The 27,796-nt window shown below is 30.6% G+C and overlaps 1 protein-coding gene across 1 annotated transcript in view; it reads left to right on the top strand.

Annotated features, from left to right (window-relative positions):
• The first annotated feature begins 7,266 nt into the window (after positions 1-7,266).
• LOC114348985 (zinc finger protein 227-like) overlaps positions 7,267-27,796 on the top strand; it is a 29,766-nt gene continuing 9,236 nt past the window's right edge. Inside the window, exon 1 of the mRNA XM_028299426.2 lies at positions 7,267-7,550. Coding sequence (XP_028155227.2) covers positions 7,328-7,550 — 223 coding nt within the window. The 5' untranslated portion in view covers positions 7,267-7,327. The remainder of the gene's footprint in view (positions 7,551-27,796) is intronic.

Below are 27,796 nucleotides of genomic sequence, written 5' to 3'. Positions count from 1 at the left end.
TCAAGGATGTATTAATTGGTATGGCCACATATCGTCAGTGATGTAATAATACATCCTATCTGGTTTTTCATGAGTTTCGTAAGAGAGACTAAAAACTTGTCTTAGGGTGACCTCCTGTTTTCATATGATATTTTTTGACTTGTTTTGTAGTAAATTAAACTATCTATGAACTACAAAACAAGTCAAAACTTACATATGAACACAGGAGGTGACCTTAAAACATGTTTTTCCATCTCTCCTACAAAACTCATGAAAAAACAGATAGGAGGTATTGTCACATCAGCAAGGATGTACAGTGATGAGTGCCCTAATAACCGGCAAAATAGCACAAAAGACGGGCAACATATTTAGTTGTGAGATAAAAAGAAATGAAACTAGTCGAGCTGGGAAATTTAGCGAAATTAACCTTTAAATTTTATTTTATATTGATTGTTTCCCACCTTTACACATATCAGAGGAGTATGTCAACTAAAACTGTCACTGTGACAGTGGTAGTTTCCAAACTCGTCTGATACGTCTGAAGGTGGTACACAATCAATACAATCTAAATGTATAAGTTAATATCGCTAAATTTCCCAGCTCGACTAGTTTCATTTCTTTTTATCTCACTACTTAATACGTTTTCCATCTTTTGTGCTATTTTGCAGGTTATTAGAGCGCTCATCACTGTATTTCTGGTATATCCAGGGAATGTCTACAAAATATATTTTGAATGTCCAAAGAACAGTTTAAAATTAGAAATCAACCTCGATGGATGTAATTAGCAATTGCTCCTAAAAAACTGTTGTTTTACAAGTAAATATCAACAATTAATTATTAAAGTTATATCAAATAAGCTGAATTAGTACAAGGAATTTGAAGATCATCTTTCTTTTTTTGGAAAAACAATTTGTTTGTCTGTAAATTGCAATAATTGCAATGCAAAGTTTGTACCTTTAGTTTTTCTTTTTTAAACAAAAACTTGAAGCAATTAGGACAAATTGATAGTGATAGATAAGTAATTACCATATACCAGTGAAGTGACTTACTATCTTTATTAAAGGGTTTATTTTTGACATTTTGTTGAATATTCAAATATGGGCAAATGCTTGTTATGCAAGAAAGATGCATAAAGATAAGACTTCTTTCAAGTGTGATGGATGTAAGAGGGCTATACATATTAATTGTGCCAGTATAACAGCTACAGAAGTAAGATGTCTTCAATTGGCAGCAGATACTAGGAAATTAAAATATTTTTGTGAGGATTGTGAGCAAGGTTTATTGTTAGTACCAATTTTGAAGTCTATGGTTGAAGATCTAAAGATTGAGGTAGAGAAACTTAAGTGTGCCAATGAAAAATCCTTACACGAAAAGGATAATCAGATTTGTGATCTAAGGAAGACTATTGATGAACTGAAATGCAACTCCAATGCGCCAGGTTTGCCATTTGAGGAAATGTTCATAGAAATAAATGATAGAATTGTAAAATCTAACAATATTATGTTATTCAATGTTCCCGAATTGAATTCTGAGAATATTGAAGATAGGATAAAACAAGACAAAGCCAAAGTCGAGGAAATTATGAAACAAATGGGAAAAGATGAAGCGTTGGAGGATTTAGTGAAGGTTGTTCGAGTAGGAAAGAACACGGGTGGTAAGTCTCGTCCACTTAGAGCTATTTTTTCCAATAATGGTGTTGTTAAGGACATTTTAAGGAGTAAGAAAAGACTACAGAACTCAACAATCAAAATAAATAGTGATCAAACAAATATGCAAAGGGATATGTTCAGTAAAGCTTGGAAAGAATTAAAAGACAGACAAAATAAAGGCGAAAAAGACATTGCCATAAAATACAGAAATGGTGTACCAAAAATTGAATCATTCAAGAAAGAAGGAAAAAACTAATCTCATCCCCATTACAAGTTTATTGTCAGAACGTCGGAGGACTTCGTACAAAAATTCAAGATCTGATTAGTTCTATTTTATGTTCTGATTATGACATTTTTATATTTGTTGAAAGTTGGTTACACGAGGATATTTTAGATAGTGAAATTAAAATACCTTCATATAGAACTTTTAGATGTGATCGTGATAATAGTTATAAGTCAAGAGGAGGAGGTATTTTGATTGTTGTTAAAGACTACATTAAGGTAACTGTGCTGAAACCCTTGTACAAATCTATTGAACAACTTTTTCTTTTATGCTCATTTGGTAAAGAAAATTTTATAATTGGAGGGGTATATATTCCACCAAAATCCGTAGAACAAATATATGAACAACACTGTTTATCAGTCGAAGATATATCCCAAAGGTATAATCATCATAAGACATATATATTCGGAGACTTTCAACCTTCCGGAAGCTTCATGGGATAACAATGAATCAGGTGTCTTGGTGAATTGTCCTCAAGGTTCACATGCATTGTACTTAGCTGAGTTTTATGGGTACTTGAATTTTTTCCAGATGATTAATATTCCAAATGAAAGAAATGTGTTTTTAGACTTAATATTTACAAATGTTTGTGATTTACAAGTAGCAAAAGCCTCAGATCCGATTTTTAAAAATAGTTATCATCACATAAGTTACACTTACAATATTAGTTTGTGTGAACATCGAGGTAAGTCATTAGAATATACTGAATTTTATCATGATTTTGTAAATGCAGACTATGAAGGTCTCAATAACTATCTTTCAATGATACCTTGGGAAGACCATTTGAATTTGTCAAATGTTGATGATGCTTTAACAGAATTTTACAACATACTTAATATGTCACTATCATTGTTTGTACCGGTGAAAAGATTTAAAACTTCTAGTTATCCAAAATGGTTTGATGCCAACTTGCGTTATTTAGTTGTACAGAAAAAAATTGCTCATAAAAATTATTTAGCTTCCTGTAATCAAGAGGATTATGTGATTTTTTCAGAACTTAGGAGATTGTGTAAGGATCTATCAAATCAATGTTATAACACTTATCTGAATCAAGTAAATCATAATTTATGCAGTAATCCTAAGTACTTTTGGCAGTTTGTAAACAGTAAGAGAGCATCAAATGATTTACCAAACAGTATGTACTATGGTAATGCTATAGCAACAAACGGACAACAGATTGCAAACTGTTTCCGTCAATTTTTTTCAACAGTTTATTCGCCACAATCAAATATTAATAACTTGGAAGTAAAGGGAAACAACAATCTTTTTATACCTAATTTTTCAATATCAGTGAAAGATATTTTCAACAACATTTTATCCCTACCCAATAAGTTAAGCAGTGGTCCAGATGGTATTCCCGATTACTTTCTAAAGAACTGTATATATTCACTAACTAATCCTTTATATCTTCTTTTTGAGTCATCATTAAAGACATCAGTTTTCCCAACTTTATGGAAGCACTCTTATATCTGTCCAATTTTTAAATCAGGTAATAAACAAGACATAACAAATTATCGAAGCGTTTGTAAACAATCCTCTATACCAAAACTTTTTGATAAACTATTGCACGATTAATTAAAATTTTATTGTAAAGAGCGTCTAATACACAATCAACATGGATTTTCTCAGAATAAATCAACGGTAACAAATTTAGTACTCTTTGAACAAAAAATATTAAACGCGTTGGAGAATAAAAGTCAGATGGATACTATTTATACTGACTTCTCCAAGGCATTTGACAGAGTAGATCATAACATGTTATTGGGAAAATTAAATGCTTTTGGCTTCAGTCATCAATCCTTACAATGGTTCAATAGCTTTTTAAGAGATCGCACACAGCAGGTGAGAGTAGGTTGTTTTAATTCAAATATAATTCATGTGACATCAGGAGTACCCCAAGGAGCTCACTGTTCACCTTTGTTATTTAATATATTTGTGAACGATATATCAGAGTGTTTTAGAAATTGCGATTTCCTGATGTTTGCAGACGATTTGAAATTATTTAAATCCGTAGATTCAAATGTTGATGTAACATTAATTCAAGAAGATTTAGACCGGTTGAGTATTTGGTGTGAGAATAATATTTTGCATTTAAATGTTGCTAAATGCTGTTATATAAGCTTTTATAGAGGTAATAAAAAATATGATACTTCTTACACAATTAATGAAAATGTTGTCTTATGTTAAAACAATAAAAGACTTAGGAGTCACATTTGATGAGCAGTTGCGTTTTGTGCAACATATAAATGGTGTAACAGTAAATGCATCAAAATCTTTGGGCTTTATCATTCGCAACTGTCTGAGACTATCTGTAGGGGCTTTAAGAACGGTATATTATGCTTTGGTTGTATCTAAAGTGGAATATGCATCTATTGTATGGTCTCCACAATACCAAGCTCATTCTACTACGTTGGAGAGATTGCAGAAAAAATTTTTGAGATATATTGTGCATACAAATTAAACATACGCATTACTAATCATGATTATACCTATATTTTAAAAACACTCAACATGAATTTATTAAAAACTCGACGAGATAACTCTGATTTGGTATTTGTGTTTAAATTAATAAATGGTTTAATTTGTTGTTCTGAACTTCTCCAATCTATTAATTTATATGTTTCCTCCAGAAGTCTCAGACATGTTGATTTGTTTTATATACCTTTTCATCGGACAAACTATGGTATGCATTCGCCCATTGAGCGAACACTAAAAATTATAAACGAGAATAACTTGGAAATGTTTGGTGTCTCCTTGGCTGGTTTTAAGAATCGGATTAAAAGAGCTTGACAGGTACTTTTTGTTTATTTGAACTGATTTGTGTAATAGATGTAATATGTGTAATGGATAACTATTAATATTTCGTTTTTGTTTAATAAGTATGTAATTAAGATTTATTTTACTCTAGTTTAGTAGATATTACAGAGATTGATTTTATACTGTATGTGTTGTAATGGGGGTAATCCCGTAAATAAATAAATAAATAAATAAATAAATAAATAAATAAATAAACATTCGTGGACATTCATGGAATGTTCCAATAAGACATTCAGGTAATGTTTAAAATGCTGACACAGGATTTTCCTGGCATGTTCAGGGAACGTGTTTTCGGGGATATTCCAGGAATTTTTCAATGTCTGTGTACCTTCTATGGACATATATGAAATATTTTGGTGTTATTAGCACCGCACTCCACTTGCGATTTGTAATCAGGAAGATTGAACACATTGTTTCAAATACAAGTCAATCCATTTGTAACTAAATAATCATGGATTGACTTCTATTTGAAAGAATGTGTTCAATCTTCACGACTACAAATCGCAAGTGGAGTCCGGCGCTTAGAGCTACTTCCTCTTCGGTATTATGTATTATACTACAGAAATTAGGAACTTTCCTTCTAAATATATGTATGCATCTTGGCCATCAAACATTTTTTTAAGGGGTTACATAGGTCTTATGGGTAAAAAAAGTGACTTTTTAAAAAAATTCTATCTCGAAAACTAAAATTTATTTTTATTTATAATTGGAACATGTAAAAGTATAGTACTTAAGGTAGTCTCAAAAAAAGTTTCAGCCAAAAATATTCATTTTTGTAGAGTTTAAGTTTTTTTGCGGTGGGCAGCATAACTAAGTCCAGTCTCATTTGAAATCAAAAAGTTTCTTGTAGTTTATACCTCTGGCTAGTAAATGAACGAAGGAATTAAAAAAAATGAAATTTGAAGATTTTACATAAGTTTAAACACATTTTTGACCCCAATTTTTCTCATTTTTAAAGTAGTTTTTTTTGATAAAACAAAAATGACCTCATCTAATAAAAAAATCTTTGTTCATTCACTAACCAGAGGTATTAACTACAAGAAATTTCAGATGAGACTGGACTTGTTATGCTGCTCACCGCAAAAAAGGGCTGTTGTCGAAAAATTGCAGTCAACTCTACAAAAATGAATATATTTGGCTGAAATTTTTTTGAGTGTACTATACTTTTACATGTTCCAATTATAAATAAAAATAATTTTTAGTTTCCAAGATATAATTTTTTTAAAAAGTCACTTTTTTTACCCGCAAGACCTATGTAACCCCTTAATAACTGCCTTTCCATGCTGTAGCAAACTTAACAAATTGTTGATTTCAAATTGTAACAGTTAAGTTTTGCAAAGTATGCTGCCCTCTTGTATCTTCTGTGTTATCTTCATCATACAATTACTTCATCTAAAAACTTTCTGCGATATATACATTTTGTTGCTAAAATTATTTCCTGATCCATGGGTTGAATAAGCGATGTATTTTTTGGCAAAAACATACAACTAAAGTTGCCATGTTTTGATCATAGAATATTTTCAGAGGGATGAGCAGGAGCGTTGTCTAAAATCAAAAAACATTTCACCTCTTTCGGCAGATTCTCAGTTTCTTCTCTTGAAATTTTTTCACTGCAGGTACAGTCGGAGAAATGAAAGAGTACCCATGAACGATCACATATTATTAACATAATTAATCTATCTCTATCGTTTGTTATTTATAGAAAAAGAACAGCAAATACAAAATATGTGATTGTACCTGTTTGACGTGACCGTTCATGGGTATTCTTTCATTTTTCCGACTGTACAAATTCTTTAAAAGGTCAATTTTTTAAGATATCTGGGGTGAACCACTATGATGAAATTATTTATTTTTATAGCTCCACAATTATATACAAATCCTACCTCAAAATATTTGTAAGAATTTAAACTCTTGAATGCCTTCATTTGTTGACCTGTGTAAAAACTATTACTAAGCTCCAAATACAAAAAAAACTATGTCCATGTAAGTAACTATATTTGTCCATGTTGTCACCCTTGAAAAACTTTTTCTACTGTAGGTTAACTCATACCCCTTGAGGGAAAATGGATCTATATACCAAAAGCTTTTGAAAATATTTACTTATGTTTATTTATTCACTGCTTACAACTAAATACAGTCGTTAAAGTACTTCTACAGCTAGAAGCTACAGAAGTCAACAGCAAAATGTTCGGAAAATACAACTATAAAAAATTATTATACAACGATTAAACTATTATATAAAAACAATTATATAAACCACTATTTTATAACAACAATAACTATTTTATAAAAAAACTATTAAACGTAAAAAACTTAAGAAACTCAATGCGGTACAAATATAAATAATTTCAATGTTTGCCTTCCAGCTTTCAATTAGTGTCATAAACGTCAAAGTCTTGAAATGGCCTATAAGTTATTTTCCTAACTTGTTGTTATTTCTTTATGGCGAAAACCAAAACAAAGTCCATGGATGAGGGGGTGGGGAAAGTCAAAGTGGACAAAAGCGACAACGACAAAGTCAGAATTTTTGTAGCGATTTTGCCTTTTGTTGGGAGTTTTGGGTATAAAATTATTATAGGTATTCACAAAATCAAGTGGAATGGAAGTAAAACAGGAAATTAGCGAGGAGACGTGTAAAATGGAAATAGAGTATTATAATGAATTGGATGGATTTAAATGTGAAATTCCCGAAGAATCCAGTAGTCAAAGTACACATGACACATACCATTATTTAGACTTGAAGAAATGTCCCATAGAGACTGAAATAGAACAACATGAAAATAAATTTAACCCATTTGAAGAAAACCAAAAAACTGAAAAAGGTTAGTAACAATATATATAAGTCCACCCATATTAATTATTTAAAAGTATATTTTAATATAATTTTGGTATTTAAAATGCCAGCTAATATAATTTTGATCTGGAATACAATTACAGAGCGTATAAGAGACAATAATTACAAATAAAGTGCTTGGTTAAATCCAGTGGTGTCATGGTGCGGGAACGCCGTTCCGCACTGGTTAAGAAAAGAAAAAAAAAAATAGAGAATTTAGGTTTTGTAAACAAAAATTAGTAGTGCGTTCCGGCACTGCTAATTTTACCATGACACCACTGGTTAAATCATATTTTGTTTTGTTAACAAAAGAAATGAACCACAGAAAAATATTTGATTTATAGACTTTGTGCCTGTGCCAAACATAAGCAACTGTCGTTAGGTTAAAGCATTGTTCCACTCTCAACATTTCTTTAAAATAATGCATGATATTCAATGGTAATGTGGGGCGAAACTGTGGGAGGCTATATTGGGAGAGATTAAATTGATGCTCGCAAATAAGAACATCGTAACTCTATAATCACAACTCTTCAGAAAATGAGTTCAAATATTTTAGATTTTTCATTGATACAAAATAAGTTTTTATTGATTTAAACATAAATTTTGGCTAGAGCCAAAAGAAGATTTGTCGCTATATTAAAAAAAATACTTAGATATTTGTAAATTTTAACTTAAAAAAACATATGATGTAAGTATTTACTTATTTCGAAGTAGCTAATATCTTATCAAGAGATACAATATCGCCAGTGATGTGAAAATACCTCCTATCTGCTTTTCAAACTTTTTTTAGGGTCACCTCCTGTTTCCATGTGATATTTTTTGACTTGTTTTGTAGTACTTAAATCCAACTTTTTATTTACTAAAAAACATGTTAAAACTTACAGATGAAAACAGGAAATGGCCTTAAAAAAGTTTTGTCTCTCTTACAAAAGTTATGAAAAAGCAGATAGGAGGTATTGTCACAATACTGACAATATAACAGTTTCTCTTTTTTAAATTACTTAATATCTTATGTGAAGATACGATGCAATACCTATTTCCGAAGTCACTAACATCCCATCCAAAGCTATACAAAGATAAGAAGACAAAGATAAATTTGACAATAGTTATTCATTAAGGGCCGGTATTTCAATAGCTACTTAAGCTTTTGCTTAGCTAAGCCTGTGTCAAAAGTTAAGGAGAAGCTTAAGCCGGGTGCCGTATTTCCATCATTTCCTTAACTAAACTGATGCTTAACTGTAAAGTTAATTGGTTTGGTACCTCTGAATACGTCAAAATGCCAAAACTAACTATTCTGAGGTAAAAACCACTACTTACTGGTGACGTTTAATTTTATATTATCATCTGTATCAATGTCAATTATTTCACATAATTTTGTGTAATATTCTCCTTTTCATGAACATTTTTCAGTGCGTCACAAATTATAGAAAAAAAGGTAAGTCCGTGATAATACACATTTATGACATTTATTCTAACGTGACATTTTAGTTAAATCTGACAGTTGTCAAATTTTATTTTCAATTTGGAATAAAACCAAATCAATTGTGTCTATTGCATTTATAAAATGGTATTTTCTTTCATTTGTATAGTCTTATAAATTGTACGGATTATATTGATAATATTATTATTTTATTTAATAAATAATTCTTTTTTGATTATGGCGCCATCTATCGACAACTAGAATAATCACCGAACTAGAATAATTACCAAAGTATTCACAGACGTGCCTTTTTTTCTGTCACATACAATTTAATGCGTTAGAGAGAAATCGAAAAACTGTGACGCACTGAAAGATGATCATGAGAAAAAGAATACACATGGTACAGTGTTGTTATTCTTGTTCTCATGATCATTTTTCAGTGCGTCACAGTTTTTCGATTTCTCTCTAATGCATTAAGTTTGATGAGACGGAAAAAGCGGTAGCTCCGTGATTAAACACAAAAATAATGCAGCATTACAATGGTTATATACATAAGATGTCTATTCATAACCTACGTTTGATTCGTTGATATTTAGAATGCGCGTTTTTTCTAGCCAATCAAATACACGTATTACGAACATTTGACGAAAACTTCGTCCATTTTGGCCAATTTTTAGAAGTGTCAAAGAGTCAAGTGACGGTTATTATTCAGGTCAGTATTTTGTGTACCTATCATTTTGAAATTTCGAATTCGACTTCCCTTGTGTTTCACAACGTTTTTGTGCATTATTTTATGTTTTGGTTTAGAATTTAGTTCGTTAAAAGTTAGTTTTGTATTTTGGTTTAGAATTTAATTCGTTAGAAGTTAGTTTATACTCCAGGTTATTATGCAAGAAAAATATCCATAGTAAGGAGACGTAACTCACGGCTGAAGAACCTTAGGAATTGGTTTGGATGTAATAACAATGAATTATTTAGAGCCGCGGTTTCAGAAATAAAGATCGCTCTGATGATTACCAACTTTTGAAGCGGAGACAGCACCTAGAGAAGAAGATAAAAATACAGTTTATGGATAGTTTTGTGTCATTTTTGAATGTTTCCATATTTATAAATTCAATTAACAATATTGTTTACTTTTTAATTTTATTCCCCTTTATAAAAAATACCTACATGTTAACATATTGTGTAAAAATAAAATCTACTAAATTACTAATTAGTTTAATTCCATAAGCTTTTCACCTATGGCGAAGTACGATTCTGGCATCTGTCAGATTCGTCAATAATTACATGAAATAAGTCTCGACACACCCAATACAGTATATGACGTCATAATTAATGACGCACTGAAAAATGATCATGAGAACAAGAATAGTTTATTCTCTATATTTTCTCTGATTATATGTTTATTGTTATTTTGCATAAGCAATATAGATCCGTCTTTGTAATTTTGTTTATTGGATATATTCCTTAAAATGTCAAATTCGAATGTAAGTTTATTTTTGTAAATAAATATACCTACCAAGCATTGTAGAAATAAATAATTTTCATGTGCCTACACCTTCCAAAAATAGTAAGAATTTTAATAATCGTTATTACGATTAATAAATTAATAGATTAATAGATTATTATTTAATAATCTAATAATAACGTTATTACTCAAAAGTTGGTTTTCAAAATAACTTTCTAATTAATAATCTATAGAAATAACCTCAAAAAACAAAAAACAAATTTTAAGCAAAGGCTTAAACCAACTCCTGCGCGAGCTTAAAATTATTTGGTTTAAGCCTAGGCTTAAGCCTCAAATTGAAGTGGAAATACAGGCATCTAAGCTTAAGCAAAGGCTTAAAGTAAGCTTTTGCTTAAGTGAGGTTGGAAATACCGGCCCTACCATAGATTTATAATACTCTAGATTGCGCCTTACGATCTTAAAATGGGTGACCGTTGCGACAGAGATAAATGAGCCTATTTGGTCGGTAGTCTCTTTCTAATTCAAGGGGAGTATCGACGACGTCACTATCCTACTCTGTCGTCGAGTATTTTAGATGGTTTGACAGTTCGAGCGGATGGCGATGAGAACTGGTCGTTTGTCTTCGGACGTGGATAATCCTGGTTCGAATCCCATACCAATCTTTACTTTTTTTATTTTTAATTTAAATTGCGTTTATTAGATATTATTACATCTCTAAAATAAATCTATGCAAAGAAATATATAACAAATAAGAAAAACTGTGTAGGTACCTATAGATTTTTAAAAATATAAAAGCCAATGTTATTTTTTTTAATAAGTTAATGGTAGAATAGTATAAAGTAATTAAAAATATTCGTAAAAAATTACCAATAATTAATATCAACATAATGTACCATCGATTTATTAATTGAATCGGTCATTTCAAAAACAACACGAGTCACATACCTATTCCTAATTTTACAGAAGAGCAAAGAAAACTATATAGTCGAAAGATGGATGAAATGGATGACATCAAAATTGAGAGTTATATTGTAGTTTTGTTCCTAATGTTTTTACTGGACTGGTGTCGTTTTTGCACACAACGTTTATCTTAAAGGAGTCTATTCCTCTCAAAAAGTTAGTTTCTCAAAATTGTGGACTTTGCTGTTTTTGAAATGACCGATTCAATTATAAGTAATTAGACATTATTTTTATTTATGAAACTATTGTTACAATTTTTTTAAAAAAGTAGAAGCAAAACAAATATTATTCACATCATTCGAATAATGACGAATTTATATTAATAACGAATGACTTTTATTTTACTATGCAGTTCACAAATTATGTATTCCAATATTAACTTACTATACATAGGTACATTTATTATCTGCTAGATTTACTTAGGTCCATTTTTCAGATGTAAAAATATCTAATAAACACAATATTGATTAAATAAAAATAAAAAAGGTAAAGTTGGTATGGGATTCGAACCAGGATTATCCACGTCCGAAGACCTAAGACCATTTCTCGTCACCACCCGCTCCAACTGTCAACACATATTACTCGATAAAGTGGGATATTCACGTCGTCGATATTCCCCTTAAATTAAAAAGAGACTACCGACCAAATAGGCTCATTTATCTCTGTCGCAACCGTCACCCATTTTAAGATCGCAGGGCGCAATCTAGAGTATTATATATCTATGGGCCCTACGTACTTTGATTTCATGGTAAAAAAAAACTATTGTTTAAAAACACAAAAAAATTGTTTTGGAAAAGAAATGTGTACATTAAAATGTAAATATAGGTATATGTAATCAATTTTCTTCATCATCTACATCTTCTTGGATAAGTGTTTGATAGGGAAGATTTTTATAAAAGTTGTGATACATTTCAGGAACTCCGTGCTTATATAGTTATTGCAAGTGATCTTATTTTTTTTTAAATGGGAATTACTTAAGCTTTTATTGGCTTTGACTAAATTTTTAGGTGTACATATTAAAAGCTTCTTTATTCTTGTATTATTTCTCTTATATTTTCATATTATTTTATTTTCAGTGGTTCTTCACTAGAGATTTCTATTTCCCTTACATCATTCCATCTAACGCACTTTCCACTTTCATCAGTCTTCCAATTTCTCTCATTTGTTACTAACTGTTTCAAATCATAAACAATATCTTGGTTAACTTCTATTACGTTATAAGGTTCTCCAATCTCCAGTGACCTTTGCCATCTTAATAAGCATAATCCATTGGTCAGGAGTATATTATACACTGTGGGCTGAAATAAAGGAGTACATTTTTTAGTTAAAAATAACTTTTTTGTTTGTTGGGCGATTTAATTTATTTTTACAGGGATAATAGCCTAACATGTTCTCAACATGACTGCAAATTTGGAAGCAAAAATAACGTACAGGGTCGAACTTATAAAAAAAATTATGTAACAGTGCATTTGAGTTCATTGCAAATGAAAACTGTCTTAGCTAAAATTGAACTGATATGCTCTTTTGGTAGGTTAACTATCCAGAACACTTCAGTAAAAAGGCAATTTTTCAAAATTACCGGATTCGCAAAATATCATTTTTTTATTTAAATAATGTTCAGAACACGCCTTCGCCATACAATTTTAAAAAATCCCGAATTTGTAAAATATCATTTTTTACTTAAATTAGGAAATCTTATTCGAGTACTGTTCTAATATGTTCACTATAGCGAAACCCTTTTAACACTAAATGTACATCGTTTCCACCGTTTTTGTCTCATATTAGCAGTAATTTTTATTAAATGTCAAGAATTTCTCAAACGCTCAATTATGTCAATTTTACTTAGCAAGCCATGACTGCTTAGGTTGCCATGGAATTTGTTTGACATTTATAGTTAAATAAGTAAATTGGCCAGTTCATAATGCCACTTTAAGCAAAGAGGGCAGAATATTAATTAAATATTACTGTGAAAAATATAATTATGGTGCAAGAAAAATTGTAAATGCATTTGCAATTGAAAAACGACTGGAAAGATGTAATTTGCTACTAAAAAAAAATTCCGCTCTCGTGAAGACATTAGAAAAATATGGTTTTCAGATGAAAAAATGTTTTATTTGCGGCCTCCTAAAAATACCCAAAATAATAGGGTGTATTCTAACGTACAATTTAAGAGAGAAATTCCTCTAGACTCTAGAGCATCTTTTAATTGAAAAAAGTCATTTTTCAAAAGGTGTAATAGTCGCAGTCGTAGCAAATTTGCTACTCGCTTGTTGCTGAATGCTACCTTTATACTCAAATATTTATACAGGGTGTCCAGAAACTCAACCGACAAACGAAGACAGGAGATTCCTCAGATACATTTTAACCCAATTCTTCTAGTCCGAAAATGCTCCTAAGGGAGCTAGAGCTGTTTGAAGATGGCATCTTGTAATTAGTTTTTCTTAAATAACTCCAGAACGCGTTTATTTAGAAAAATGAAAATTAGTACGCATATTTGTCTTCTAGAGATAAATCGATTACATTTATTGTGAATTTCTAGTACCGGTCATAGGCGTCCGTTTTGGGTAGGGCAACAGTTATTTTATCGCATAACTTTTATGTCTTTAACTTTTAAGCATTTTTAACACTGGATTATTAAATTAGGAGGTATGCTAGTACTAAAAGGTACTCTTGCTTAAAGTCGGTAGAACAAACTGTTTTCTAGAAAAATCGATTTGAAAATTTTTCGTTTTTTGAATTTCCAAAAAAAATTAAAAAAAAAACCATTTAGAAAAACGAAAACTGAAACGTTATTTATTTATATTCCAGAGACGAATATTTCATTAATTTCAAATTTTTAGTATCGGTCATATGCGTCCGTTTTGGGTAGGTCAAGGGTTATTTTATTGCATAAATTTTTTGTCTTTAATTTTTAAGAATTTTTGACTTTAGATTGTTAAATTGTGAGGTATTCTAGTACTAAAAGATATTCTTGCTATAAGTTAGTAAAATATACTGTTTTTTTTTGAATTTTTTTTTCAAATTCAAAAAACGAAAAATTTTCAAATTTATTTTTCTAGAAAACAGTGTGTCCTACCGACTTAAATTAAGAGTAGCTTTTATTACTAGAATATCTCACAATATAATAATCCAGTATGAAAAATGCTTAATGGCTATGGGTACATAATTCGCAAATATTTTACGGCTATCCCTACGTTTTCTGTCTTTACATGGCAAATTACGTGTAGTAAAATTCACACTGGTATGGATATGTACATATTACTAGAATGTCATTCTACTTGACAATGTCATAACTAGCTTAAAGAGGTGGCTTTTGAATGTTCTTGGATAACTGTTATTTTTTGTATAATTGCAAATTATTAATTTAGTTAATAAATGTGATAATTTTTTCACTAGCTATGCATTCAGTGATTGTAATAATTTATATGTACCTACAACAAAAACTAATACTCAATCGAAAAAAGAGGAAAAGTGTTAAGTGATTTTTTAATAATATATTGTTACTATGGAACGCTTACAATTTTGAATATCTTTAACAACAAAATACTTGGATCACAGAATATATCTAGATGTATTCTCTGCTTCTATCTTTCATAAATAATACACAATAAATAACTTTTTATAAAGTTCACCTCTTAAATCAATTATTTATTAAATACACTATGGGCCGGTTGTTTGAACGCTAATCAACAATGATCACTATCAAATATTTAATTACTGTCACCAAAACTGTCAATGTCAACTTTTATTGGGTTGCTGAAAACATAATTGATTAAAATTATAAGATTAGTTAATCAATTAACATAACAATTATTAACATAATTGATTAAGTAATTTCATAATTGTAATCAATTATGTTTTCAGCAACCCAAACAAAGTTGACAATGACAGTTGGTGACAGTAATTAAATATTTGATAGTGATCATTGTTGATTAGCGTTCGAACAACCGGCCCTTAATATCAATATTATTTAATCAACAACTAAAAATATTCCCGATTCATGTCAAATAATTATTTAACATTGTCACTGATTGTCAGTATCTGACTGACAATATTCTATTCGACTAAGAGCTTTGTATGACAAAGATAGATTTGTAAAATATTACCACGGACATTGTGTTCATTTTTTTCGAATCCTGAAAAAATCAATACTTAAATATTTTTGAAAAATCTAAACGCAGAATGATAGATTAAATTATTACCGAGGGCCGAAAGTCCCTTAGAATAAATAAAAAATTTATTTTGAATGAGATATTTGAAATTAAAAATAACACTAAATTTTCTCTTAGTTGTTCACCCCTGTAACTTATTAAAATAAACATTATAGAAGTTCTCAGGGACTTTCGGCCCTCGCTAATAACGTAATATTTCATTCTGCGTTTAAATTTTTAAAAAATACTTATTAGTTTTCTCAGGATTCGAAAAAAATTAATCCCCATTTGAATAGCATTGCAGCCGAAAAAACGTACCGATCCTCTTAAAAGTTAAAGAAAAAAAAGTTATGCGATAAAATAACCGTTGCCCTACCCAAAACGGACGCCTATGACCGGTACTAGAAATTCACCATGGATGAAATCGATTTATCTCTGGAAGATAGATATGTGTACCAATTTTTGTTTTTCTAAGTAGAAGCGTTCTGGAGGTATTTAAGAAAAACTAATTACAAGACGCCATCTTCAAAGAGGTCTATCTCCCTTAGGAAGCATTTTCGGACTAGATGAATTGGGTTAAAATGTCTTAAAATTATATGAGTAATCTCCTGTCTTCACCTGTCGGTAGAATTTCTGGACACCCTGTATACAGGGTGAGTCATGAGGAACTGTACATACTCCTACCTCGTATAGGGGCCCCTATGTGGAATAACAAATGACCATTAAAAAGTGTCTTCTCCCATTGTTTAATAATATACAGGGCGAGTTTCGCATTTTGACAGAAATTTATATTCGTCATAATTTTTGAACGGTCAGATCGATGTGTCTCTTATTTTGGTCAATCGCTACACTATTACCACCTAATCAACTGATTTATTCAAACTAGAAAAAATCAGGTCCGGCTTTAAAAAATTAGTTCGTTTGGGTCTTAGAAAAAATTTCACCCTGTATACGCTTTTTGAAAACTCTAATATTAAAGACAAATAGGCAATTAAAATGACATATTTAATTTTTCCCCACACGATTACTTAATTTTTTATAAAAAAATCAAATTTGACTATGAATTAAAAATTTGGTAAAGTGAACCATAGATTTAAAAAAAATGAGCTTTTATTAAATTTATTTTTTAAATTATTTTATTAAATTTAAATTTTATTTTTTTTTAAACAAATATTTGATTTATGTTACCACCCAATCAACCGATTTATTCAAACTAGAAAAAAATCAGGTTCGGCTTTAAAAAATTAGTTCGTTTTGGTCTTAGAAAAAATTTCACCCTGTATACGCTTTTTGAAAACTCTAATATGAATTTTACAAATTAGACAAATAGGCAATTAAAATGGCATATTTATTTTTTTCCCCACAAAATCAAATTTGTCACAATCGCAATTTTACCATAAAAATAAAAAAAAATTAAACAACGTTTTTCTTAAAATTAAAAGTTTCACCATTTTTTTTTTCTATAACACGTTTAGATCTAAAACTCCCCATAACACTTCTCTTTGGACTCTATAGTTTAACATAGACGTGATGAAATAGATAAAGTTTAAATTTTTTCACTTAATTTTTGCGATTTAACTTTGCAATTCACGAATCTTCACCTTTTATTTTTAAAAATTTATAACTTTTACGAGAAGAAGACTGGAAGTCTACAACAATTGTCATAGTCTTCACAATAGTAAGAGATATATGCTGTAAAAATTTCAGAAAAAAAAATTTAAAATGGAACGTTGTAGCGAGTTAAACCGTGATTTCAGCTTTATTTTTTCCATTTTTAGGTTAAAATTCCGATTTTGACAAATTTGATTTTTGATTTTTTAATAAAAAATTAAATAATCGTGTGGGAAAAAATAAATATGCCATTTTAATTGCCTACTTGTCTAATTTGTAAAATTCATATTAGAGTTTTCAAAAAGCGTATACAGGGTGAAATTTTTTCTAAGACCCAAACGAACTAATTTTTTAAAGCCGGACCTGATTTTTTTCTAGTTTGAATAAATCGGTTGATTGGGTGGTAACATAAATCAAATATTTGTTTAAAAAAATTAATTTTTGTAATAAAAGTTATTTTTTTTTAAATCTATGGTTCACTTTACCAAATTTTTAATTCATAGTCAAATTTGATTTTTTTATAAAAAATTAAGTAATCGTGTGGGGAAAAAATAAATATGTAATTTTAATTGCCTATTTGTCTAATTTTTAAAATTAATATTAGAGTTTTCAAAAAGCGTATACAGGGTGAAATTTTTTCTAAGACCCAAACGAACTAATTTTTTAAAGCCGGACCTGATTTTTTTCTAGTTTGAATAAATCAGTTGATTAGTTGTTAATAGTGTAACGATTGACCAAAATAAGAGACACATCAATCTGACCGTTCAAAAATTATGACGAAAATAGATTTCTGTCAAAATGCGAAACTCGCCCTGTATATTATTAAACAAGGGGAGCAGACACTTTTTAATGGTCATTTGTTATTCCCCATAGGAACCTCTGTACGAGGTAGGAGTATTTACAGTTCCTCATGACTCACCCTGTATATAGGACAGTCAATGAGGTTATTTCGCTCCGAATTCCGTCCTACTACATCCATTTACTTGATATTTTGACAATAAGTAGGAAATAGCTTAAGAAACAAAGTCTACTCTATATACTTACTGTGGCGCTTTTATCTTGGAGGCTTCCATCCCTTCAAAGGGGTGGAAAATATTTTGGTAAAAATAACCACGGAAGTAGCTAGAGAACCTACTTTTAAGCAAAAGCTGTTCTATAATTTTTTTTGAAAAACTCAAAATACATACTTTTTTAGTTATTCGTGGTGAAAATTGGCCATTTTCATTGAAAAATGACACCTTTTCTTACGGTCTTTTGCGTATACCTTAAAAACCATGCATCTTACTTAAAAAACTGTACAAAACATTTTTGTAGCTTATAAAAAACAAAGAGATTCATTCCTTCATAAATCTTCTAGTTATAATACAAAACGAGATACGGTAGGTGAAAAGAGTTTGTTTTTTTGGTGCATGCTTAAATCGGTATATTCAACTTGAAATGACAGAGAAACGGTCGATTTTAGGTCTAAGTATAATGCTACCAATACCTTTGGTAGTGCTTGACAGGACCTTTCAAATGAGCGATATTAAATGAATCGTTTATTTCAGAAAGGGGTCAAGTCACAAAAACCTGCTTTTTAGAAGAACAAAAAAAAAACGTGTTTACATTCAACAAAAATTTTATTTATATAAAATAAAAATTCTCACTAATAACCTGTAGTGTTTGTCAAAAAGTATTGTATTTTTCAAAAATTTATCTTGTTAATTTGTTTAAGAAAAAAATAAATAATATTTTGCACTTGGCCCCTTTCTGAAATAAAGTTGGTGGTTACACAATTTTTAAGCAAGGAGTCATGCGTTGTTTGGACCCTTTCTGCACTAAACGCTAATTTCTCTGCGCTGCCAAGGCAACACTATGGCAGCAATTGATTCCTTTCTGCAACAAAAGCTGTATTTACGTTTAAATTAAAAAATTCCACCAAAAATTCATTTTGTCAAAATTAGTCACTTGACCCCTTTCTGAAATAAACGATTCAAATGTCGATTACATTCGAACTAAGCGAGATATGCTGCAAAAAATTGATGACATGTATTTTAAGAAAAAATGAGAAGAATATTTTTAACCCCTCATCCACCAGAATTTAAATGCATAGTTTTCCTTCTGCAATACCTTTTATTATATTATTATTTCTATGTTCAAAAAATTGAACGGGTTTAAAATGAATGGTTTTTGAAAAAAAAAATAAGATAAATTATAGAGCGCGTTTTTAAATTTTCTTAAAAATCTTCCCTTTTCTCCATGTAAATCGAAAACGATAAGAGATACGAAAAAAAGATACCATACAAAAATTTAGGGTGTTTTTAGATAAACATTTTGTTTTTATTTTTCATTACTGTATCTATTATTATCACTGTAAGTTATATGGAGAAAAGAAGATTTTTAATAAGATTTAAAAATGCGCTGTATAGTTTGATCTTATTTTTTTCAAAAACCATTCATTTTAAACCCGTCTAACTTTTTGAACATAGAAACACTATAATAAAAGATATTATTGTAGAAGGGAAACGATGCATTTAAATTATGTTGAATGAGGGGTTAACTATACTAATTTTTTGTTAAAATACATTAGTCACCAATTTTTTTGCAGCATATCTCGCTTAGTTTGAATGTAATCATTTAATGTTGCTCGCTCATTTTAAAGGTATTTTCAAGTACTACAAATAGTTATTTATGAAACCGTTCGTGAAGTATGCTTTTTGCTAACGCACGCGATGTTTAAGTAGTAAGTTCGCCTAAGTTCGCAAGAAGTACTTCACGCACAGTTTCATACAATATTTTATCCACGATAATCAAATAAAAAAACTGTAACTCTTCGTCACTGGAATTCTATTCTACAATTTTTAGAACTTTAACATTTAAAAATTCTAACTTCTTTCAAACCACAAAACTGTCAAAACTTTTGTTGTAATTTATTGCTCACATGTCATCACCGTGACAACGCGAAAGTTAAGGATATTTGATTGTATTAAAGTGTGACAAAAACAGTGCGAAAAAGTAAATCCCCTTTAAAATACATTGTTACTTCACGCACACTTTAAATCCTTCATGCACTGCTATCGATAATGACAGTTTTCACAAACTAAAAACTTATACATAATACACCTAAAATCGACCTTCTGTCTGTTATTTCAAGTCGAATACACCGATTTGAGCATGCATCAAAAAAGAAACTTTTTTCACCTACACTTCGCGTCATATAAAACTGGTACACTTTTTTTTTCCCAATGTAAACCTGTGTTCAGACTGACAATTATTGTTCGTGAATTACTTCGTTGTTGCCATCACAGATAACGGAATTGCACTAAATCTAAATACAAAAAAATAACGTTTAAAATGTATATTTCGAATTGTAATACAGTGGAACCTCGATTATCCGTCAGCTCACCGGACCAAGGGTATGACGGATAATCGAAAAAACGGTTAACAGAACATTAGAAAAAAAAAATAAAATTTCAAAGTACATATAGCTCTCAAATTGTATTTGTATGTTTTATTTAACAATATAAGAGGGATTTATGTATAGTCGAACCAATTTGATTTAAAATATTCCGAAATTTTTGTTTTATTGTTACTTCACATTTTGCAACGGCTGAATTTCTTAATCGACGTAAAATCATCAAATCTAATAATTATTGTGCCGTGCGTTTTTATTTTCGGCTTGCGATTCTAAAAATAGAACTCTAAAAGCATGGTATCATTTCTGTGGTACTAAGGCAAAACCCGATATGTCAAAAATTATCTATTTTTCGTATTTAATGAAACATGTACATTGTGCGTTGGTGGCATAACTGCACGTGTACATTTCAACGAATTTCGTTTGGCTTATCGCAATGCTCCAACAAAATGAATTGATGACTAAATTTTTACTTATGTAGTCAATATAACTTATGTATGGGCGCTGACGGTTAACAGAGGTGACGGTTAATAGAGAGACGGATAATCGAGGTTCCACTGTACATATATTTAAATTCCACACTTGTTCACTGTAAAAGTTATTTATTTTGTATTAATTTCAAATCAAATGTTTAATTTTTCCAGTGTGTTTTATTTATTCTACACAACTTAATGCAGTTTTGTCCTACAATTTACGAGAAACCAATCACACCTCTCGATTTGACATTACACATAATAATTTAAAGTCATGTCAAGCTTTATTATCTATCATTATTTTTGAACTGAAATATTTTCATAAATTATACTAAAACACGAATCAATGTATGGATACTTAATTGAGATGACGGAAAATTACAATTGTTTTAGTTTTTTGTATATTAAAAAATGCGGTCTGTCGCACAGCCCCGTTTTTACCTAGTTTGATATAATATTTTCGTTGAACTGGCAACGTTGCCCTAGAAATTAGAATGACACTTGTGACAAGATCAACTTACACAACTTGAAAAACACGATTTTCGGTTATAAGGGTTGTACCATTTTTTTTGACGCGAAGTGTACCATATCTCTTTTTGTATTATAACTAATCTCCGTTTCAAACATTAGTCAGTATGGTTGTATATTGCAAGCGGGATTGCCATTCTGTGAATTATCATAAATAAATACTCCTTTAGTATTTCACATCAGTTAACAGCGATAATCCTCTAAAAGTATTAACACTAATAATAATACCTGCTTAATACTACCTTTTACAGTTGTTACCGTTGAGGGCGGCAACATTGTCAAGAAAATCCTCATTTAGTTTGTATTGGCCCTATCATCCGTACACTGAATCTAATGTCTGACATGCGGTATAGAAGATTTATGAAGGAACGAATCTCTTTGTTTTTTATAAGCTACAAAAATGTTTAATATAGTTCTTTTTAGTTAGATGCATAGTTTTTAAGGTATGTATTTTTAGAAAGTTTTACTTTTCCGCACGCGTGTTACTTTTCTGCACGCGTTTTACTTTTCCGCACGCGTGTTAATTTAGATATGTTAATAATGGCCTTAAAGTAATTATAATATATGCAATAAACTAATATTTAGATATTACCTACTAATTTATTTCAAATATATAATATTGTGTTCATGTTTTAATGAAATTAACGCGAGAATTCGATGAAATAAAATAATTTTGACATAATATTCGAAAGTCAAATCAGTAGACCATAACAGTGGTTTTAAATCGTCGTCATGGAAACCAAGATCGTCGTCATGCTAACCAATTATGCTGAAAGTTTGGTTTTGACATCCTTGTCACAGAATTAATTTGTGTATGTATTTTCATATTAATTAAATTAATTGATTAAGATTTGGTCATTTTTTAAAGACTCGTAGAAAAAATATTGTTCATAACGCTTGCAGAAAGTCTCTTTTCCGCACTCGACTGCTTGCCGAAATCCCGCTTCGCGTCGTTCGGCAAACTGCAGTCGCGTGCGGAAAAGTATGACTTTCTGCACTTGTTAGGAAAATAACCATGTTTCAATGAAAATGAAAAATTTTCAACCACGAATAACAACAGTTTTTGCTTAGAATTAGATTCTCTAGCCACTTCCGTGGTTATTTTAACCAAAAAATTTTCCCACAATTTCAGTAAAATCCATGCAGTATAGCCCGATCAAGGAACACAAAACTCTACGGAAACCAAAAAAATAAAGGAAGGATGAAAATTTGGAAATAGGTAGTTGAAATTGTATATTATTATATAAGAAAAAGTTTACAATTCTACATCCCCTTCATTTTACAAAAATGGAGGGGAATACCTACCCCCTTATCGGGGGTGAAAATATACATTTAAAATAAGTACGGAATTGGATAAAATGGCTAATTCTAAGCAACTTTTGTTATATAGAGTTTGTTCACTAAGTCAATACTTTTCGAGTTATTTGCGAGTGAATATGTGTTCATTTTTAAGACGGCCGTTGTATGAAAGAGAGGTCCTCTACTAGCAGTACAACAGAGAGAAAAGATTCTTCCCCGAGAGATGCTGCCTCTATCGGAGAAATAACGCAATAGATATCTAAGCGAGGCCGCAGACTGCAGACTTTTTAGTCGCCGATAGTTTAGTTGGGTTCTTAATCAGTACAGAGAGGTATGCAGGTGCGGCCTCGCTAAGACGACTCGAAATCGTTTTATATATCAGGTGCGAACTTTTAATTTTCTAGGCGGTTTAAGGACGGGGTCTCGCTGAAAATTTTACTCGGATAAATACTATGCTCGTATCTCGTGGTAAAATCTAAACCAAAAGTATTGGAGAAATCTATTTCGCATATTAGTTCATCATAGTTTGTTACTTACTTCCCATGTCCAAATATTATAAAATTATACCAGGGAAGAACAATTATATCACCCAAATTTGTCTAATTGTCTATTTTTATTAAAATGTAATATTAAAAATTGATTTATTTATGAATTGGGTAATATGTTGTGTATCCTACGTCGAATGTCACGACATACGTCAAATGTCACGTTCTGTTAGGCACTATACGGAAAAGAAGAAGAATTGACAAACGAAAAGAAGAAGAAGAAGTGACAATTGGCTTCTTTGTCGCCACCGCTTTCATTTGACACCCCATACGTCAAAATAGGACCAATAGCAACGAAGATATGCTGTAATGCCGTTTTAGCAATGCCGCCATCTTTGTTTTTTATCTCAACGTATTCGTTACCCCCTCCCCTTTCCAACGAGCCCTCTTACGCCACGATCGGATTAATAATAACGGAGATACGATATAGTGCCGTTTTGGCAATATTTTATGTCTCACGTGACAGACAACATTTTGGCAGATAAGCAAGACCTTTGTCTCATTTGACAGATAAGAAGAAGAAGAACTGTAACAATACGAAAGGACTAATAATTGACTAATCGAAAAAGAAGAAGAATTGACAACAACATGGCAAACAAAAAGAAGAAGAACAGGTGGTCATCTTGGTGAGCGGACCTTTGTGACGTAGCTTCGTTCTCATTGGTCGGTGGGCGAGGCTTCGTTCTCATTGGTCGGTGGGCGGGGCTTCACATTGGTCGGTGGGCGTGACTGTGTTCCCATTGGTCGGTGGGCGGGGCTTTCGGTGGGAGTGTGACGTCATGTGAGATAAAAATTTTCCCACGCCATAGTAAGGCAACTCCTAAGGATATGATATGCGCCGTTTTCTTTTTTTTTATTACTCTCGCTTGCAAACGGTTTAGTAAACTCATATTCGTCAAGTACCGAAATTTCCAAAGCAAAGTTTCAAACGGGCCATTACGCTCCTGAATTTTTCATATATATGTAATTTTTTTCGTAGCGCCATCTTATACATTATTAGAGCTTAGCTTCTTACATATTCCTATACTTTTTTCGTATTATATGTGCAAGATTTACGTTTCACATGCCAATTTTTATTAATTGCAGAAAGGACATCGCACACATCTTATGGAAAATATAATGTCACTCAAATTCAATAAAATTTATACGAATAGATTCGTTTTAAATTAACGGTCAAATCTTATCATTGCGCCAACTCCATATTTTCAATAATAAGAGCAGAAATTGATATAAATAAATCTGAAATCAAATGGATACGTACATAAGTTAGAGAGAGAAAAAATATTTTATAATACCCAAATTGTCGGTACTCCATGACTCCAAAACTCCAAAAATGTGATTTCGATAAACTTTAATTGCAATTTGCGCCGTAATTAATCATAATTAAGAGTTGGCGCAATGATAAGATTTGACCGTTAATTTAAAACGAATCTATTCGTATAAATTTTATTGAATTTGAGTGACATTATATTTTCCATAAGATGTGTGCGATGTCCTTTATTTTAAAAGTACACCACGCAAAAAGTTCTTTATTAATTCACATTTTTTTAACGTTACATCCTTCCGTTACATATATTCTAGTTCTAGACGGAATTTTATCATGAAATTCATGTAAATAGTTGAGTAATTTAGATATAAACGCTCTTATATTTATTGAGAAAAAAGCAAAACTTTCACATTTTTTTATAAACAATACACAACAGGTAGGATAGCAAAAATATGGCTGTAATTAGCGAGATATATTGTTAGTAGGTTAAGCATTTTTCGGTATACATATATGCTCTAGTCTAGACTATAAGTGGTGTACTTTATAAAGGTGATGGGATCGCCTATACTTATAACATTACCAATGGCCGGCCTTAACAAAAAAACATGATTTTGGACGGTTTTTCGCAAATAACTGAAAAAGTAAGTATTTTATCGAAGAAATATTCTTAGCGAAAATATATCTTATAAAAAAGTCAAATAAATGGTGTATGTATGAAGTGTGTTGACCCAGTTGAAGCAGAGTTGTAGCTAATAAGAAATAGGTTCTTCTTCGTCAAATTTCATATCGAATATTTCAACGTGAAATAACTAAATAAACGGAGCACTTTTCGAGGAAAACTTATTACAACTTTTTTAAAGTGTTTAAAAAAAGGTTTATTTTTGTTTTTTTTTTAAACTTCAACATTAAAAGTAAGTGAGTTACGCTCAAATACTGTTCGTCGCTTTTATTTTTTGGTAAAAAAATCGCGAAAATCATCCCCTAATTAGCATCCCAAATAAAATTAATCGTTACCGCCTCACAAGTTACTTTGCTTATGTATTCTTTATATGATCTGTAAGTTTCATCGGCTGAAAGTGCTTGTTTTTGAAAAGACTAGTTAAAATGGCTAGAACGAGTCACTAATCACAAGTGTATGCAAATTTTGAAGTCATACCATAACCAATTTTCGTCTACCAGGAAAATAAAAAAATCCAAAATATTCAGAAAAGCAAAACGTACATTTTATTACTGTTTGAGATTTCTGGTATCACTAATAATTTTTAAGTTAATTTGAACAAAAATGGATTTTTTTTAAATTAGAAAACATTTTTTATTTTAAAACCAATTTTTTTTCAAAAACGAACACTTTGAACCAATGAAACTTAGTCAAGTATATTTAAATGGGAAATAAGCCACAATTTTACCTAAAAATGATTTTGTTAACGTTTCGACGCCCAAGTCGGGTGTCGTTGTCAAAATACAAAATAATACTAAATAAATAAAAATGTTGTTGCTTAGTAAAAAATTCTTCTAATAATTTATTTAATCTGACTCATTTATATCGGCAATTCAGACACGTATTATACATTTTAAAGTAGACGACTTTAAAATGATATTGCCAATACTGATGAGTTGCGTTCCTGGGACGACTTTACTAAAAGATAGTTCATTCGATTACATGAAGTCAATCCCAACTCAAGAATATCCGTCACAAAAAATCATAGCATGTGATCTGTCTTTAAAAAGACAACCAAATGCAACGGTGGCACTGAAATTCTCGCGTTAGAGATTCCATAGTAAATCACGAGGGAAAACCAGGAAAAACCTCGTGATACTATCCCGACATCGTAAGTATTTGGGTTTACATTTAGTTTACTCTCAAAACTAATACCAAATTCTGACTTGATATTTTAAATTTTAAATAATACTAAAATACTAAATATGTACTAACTCGATATGTTACTGATTTACTAATTGTGGTATTTTCTTTCTATTGACTTCCTCCTTTAATATGGGTAACCACATCCTACTGCATTCTACCGAGGAATTTGCGACACAATTGGTTTCATTTAGCATAATTAGAGCCGCTTCTTTGATTTTTCTCTTTTTACTATCTGCTTCTTTTAGGACTATACTTGAATCTCTCCACTGAACTCTATGTTCATTATCCCATGCGTGTTGACATATTTGAGATCTATCAAATTCTCTATTTTTTATATAAGACTGATGTTCATTTACTCTAACGTCTATTGGTCTTGACGTTTCACCTATATAAAATTGTTCGCATTCACAAGGTATTTTATAAATACAATTCTTTGTTCTTTCTTGTTCACTGTTAGGTTTAGTTTTAGATATAATAGATCTCAAAGTGTTTGTTGTTTTGAATGTTGTTGATATGTTGAATTTATTTCCTATTGTTTTAAGTTTCTCGGATAGTCCTTTTACATATGGTATTGATATTTTCCTCGTATTATTTCTTGTGAATGTTGTAGGATCCCGTTCTAAGTTGTTCTGTTCCATTCGATCCAATCTTGACAATTCCTTATTTATAAACGATATGGGATAATCATTTTTTAATAAAACAGATGTTAAAAATTGTTTTTCTTCTAAAAATGAATTTTCGTTACAACAAGTAATTTTGGCTCTATCATATAAGGATTTAATGATTCCCTTTTTAACGTTGATGTTATGATTTGATTTGTAATTGAGATATCTGTTGGTGTGTGTTGGTTTTCTATACACTTGAGTCTCATATCCAGTATCCTTCTTTGAGACCAAAACATCGAGGAAAGGTAGGGTGTTATTGTATTCCTTTTCCATTGTAAACTTTATTGTCTCTTCTTGATCGTTTATAATATTCAGGAACGTATCCAACAATTCCGATCTATGAGGCCATATGGAAAACACATCATCTACATATCTCCACCATACTGTGGGTTTTAAATTTTGTTTAGAAATCATATTAGTTTCGAAATCCTCCATAAATATATTAGCCAATAATGGAGATAAAGAAGAGCCCATTGCGAGATCAAAATTTTGTTTATAGAATTCATTATTTAGTTGAAAATAGGTATTATTAGTACATAATGTCAATAACTCCATTATAGCTGATACATTTAGTCTTGTCTTAGTTGTTA

This window comes from Diabrotica virgifera, chromosome 3, assembly GCF_917563875.1.
Source record: "Diabrotica virgifera virgifera chromosome 3, PGI_DIABVI_V3a".
NCBI lineage: Eukaryota > Metazoa > Arthropoda > Insecta > Coleoptera > Chrysomelidae > Diabrotica > Diabrotica virgifera.
The sequence above is the reverse complement of the archived record's forward strand: the minus strand, read 5'-3'. Positions and strand labels throughout refer to the sequence as shown.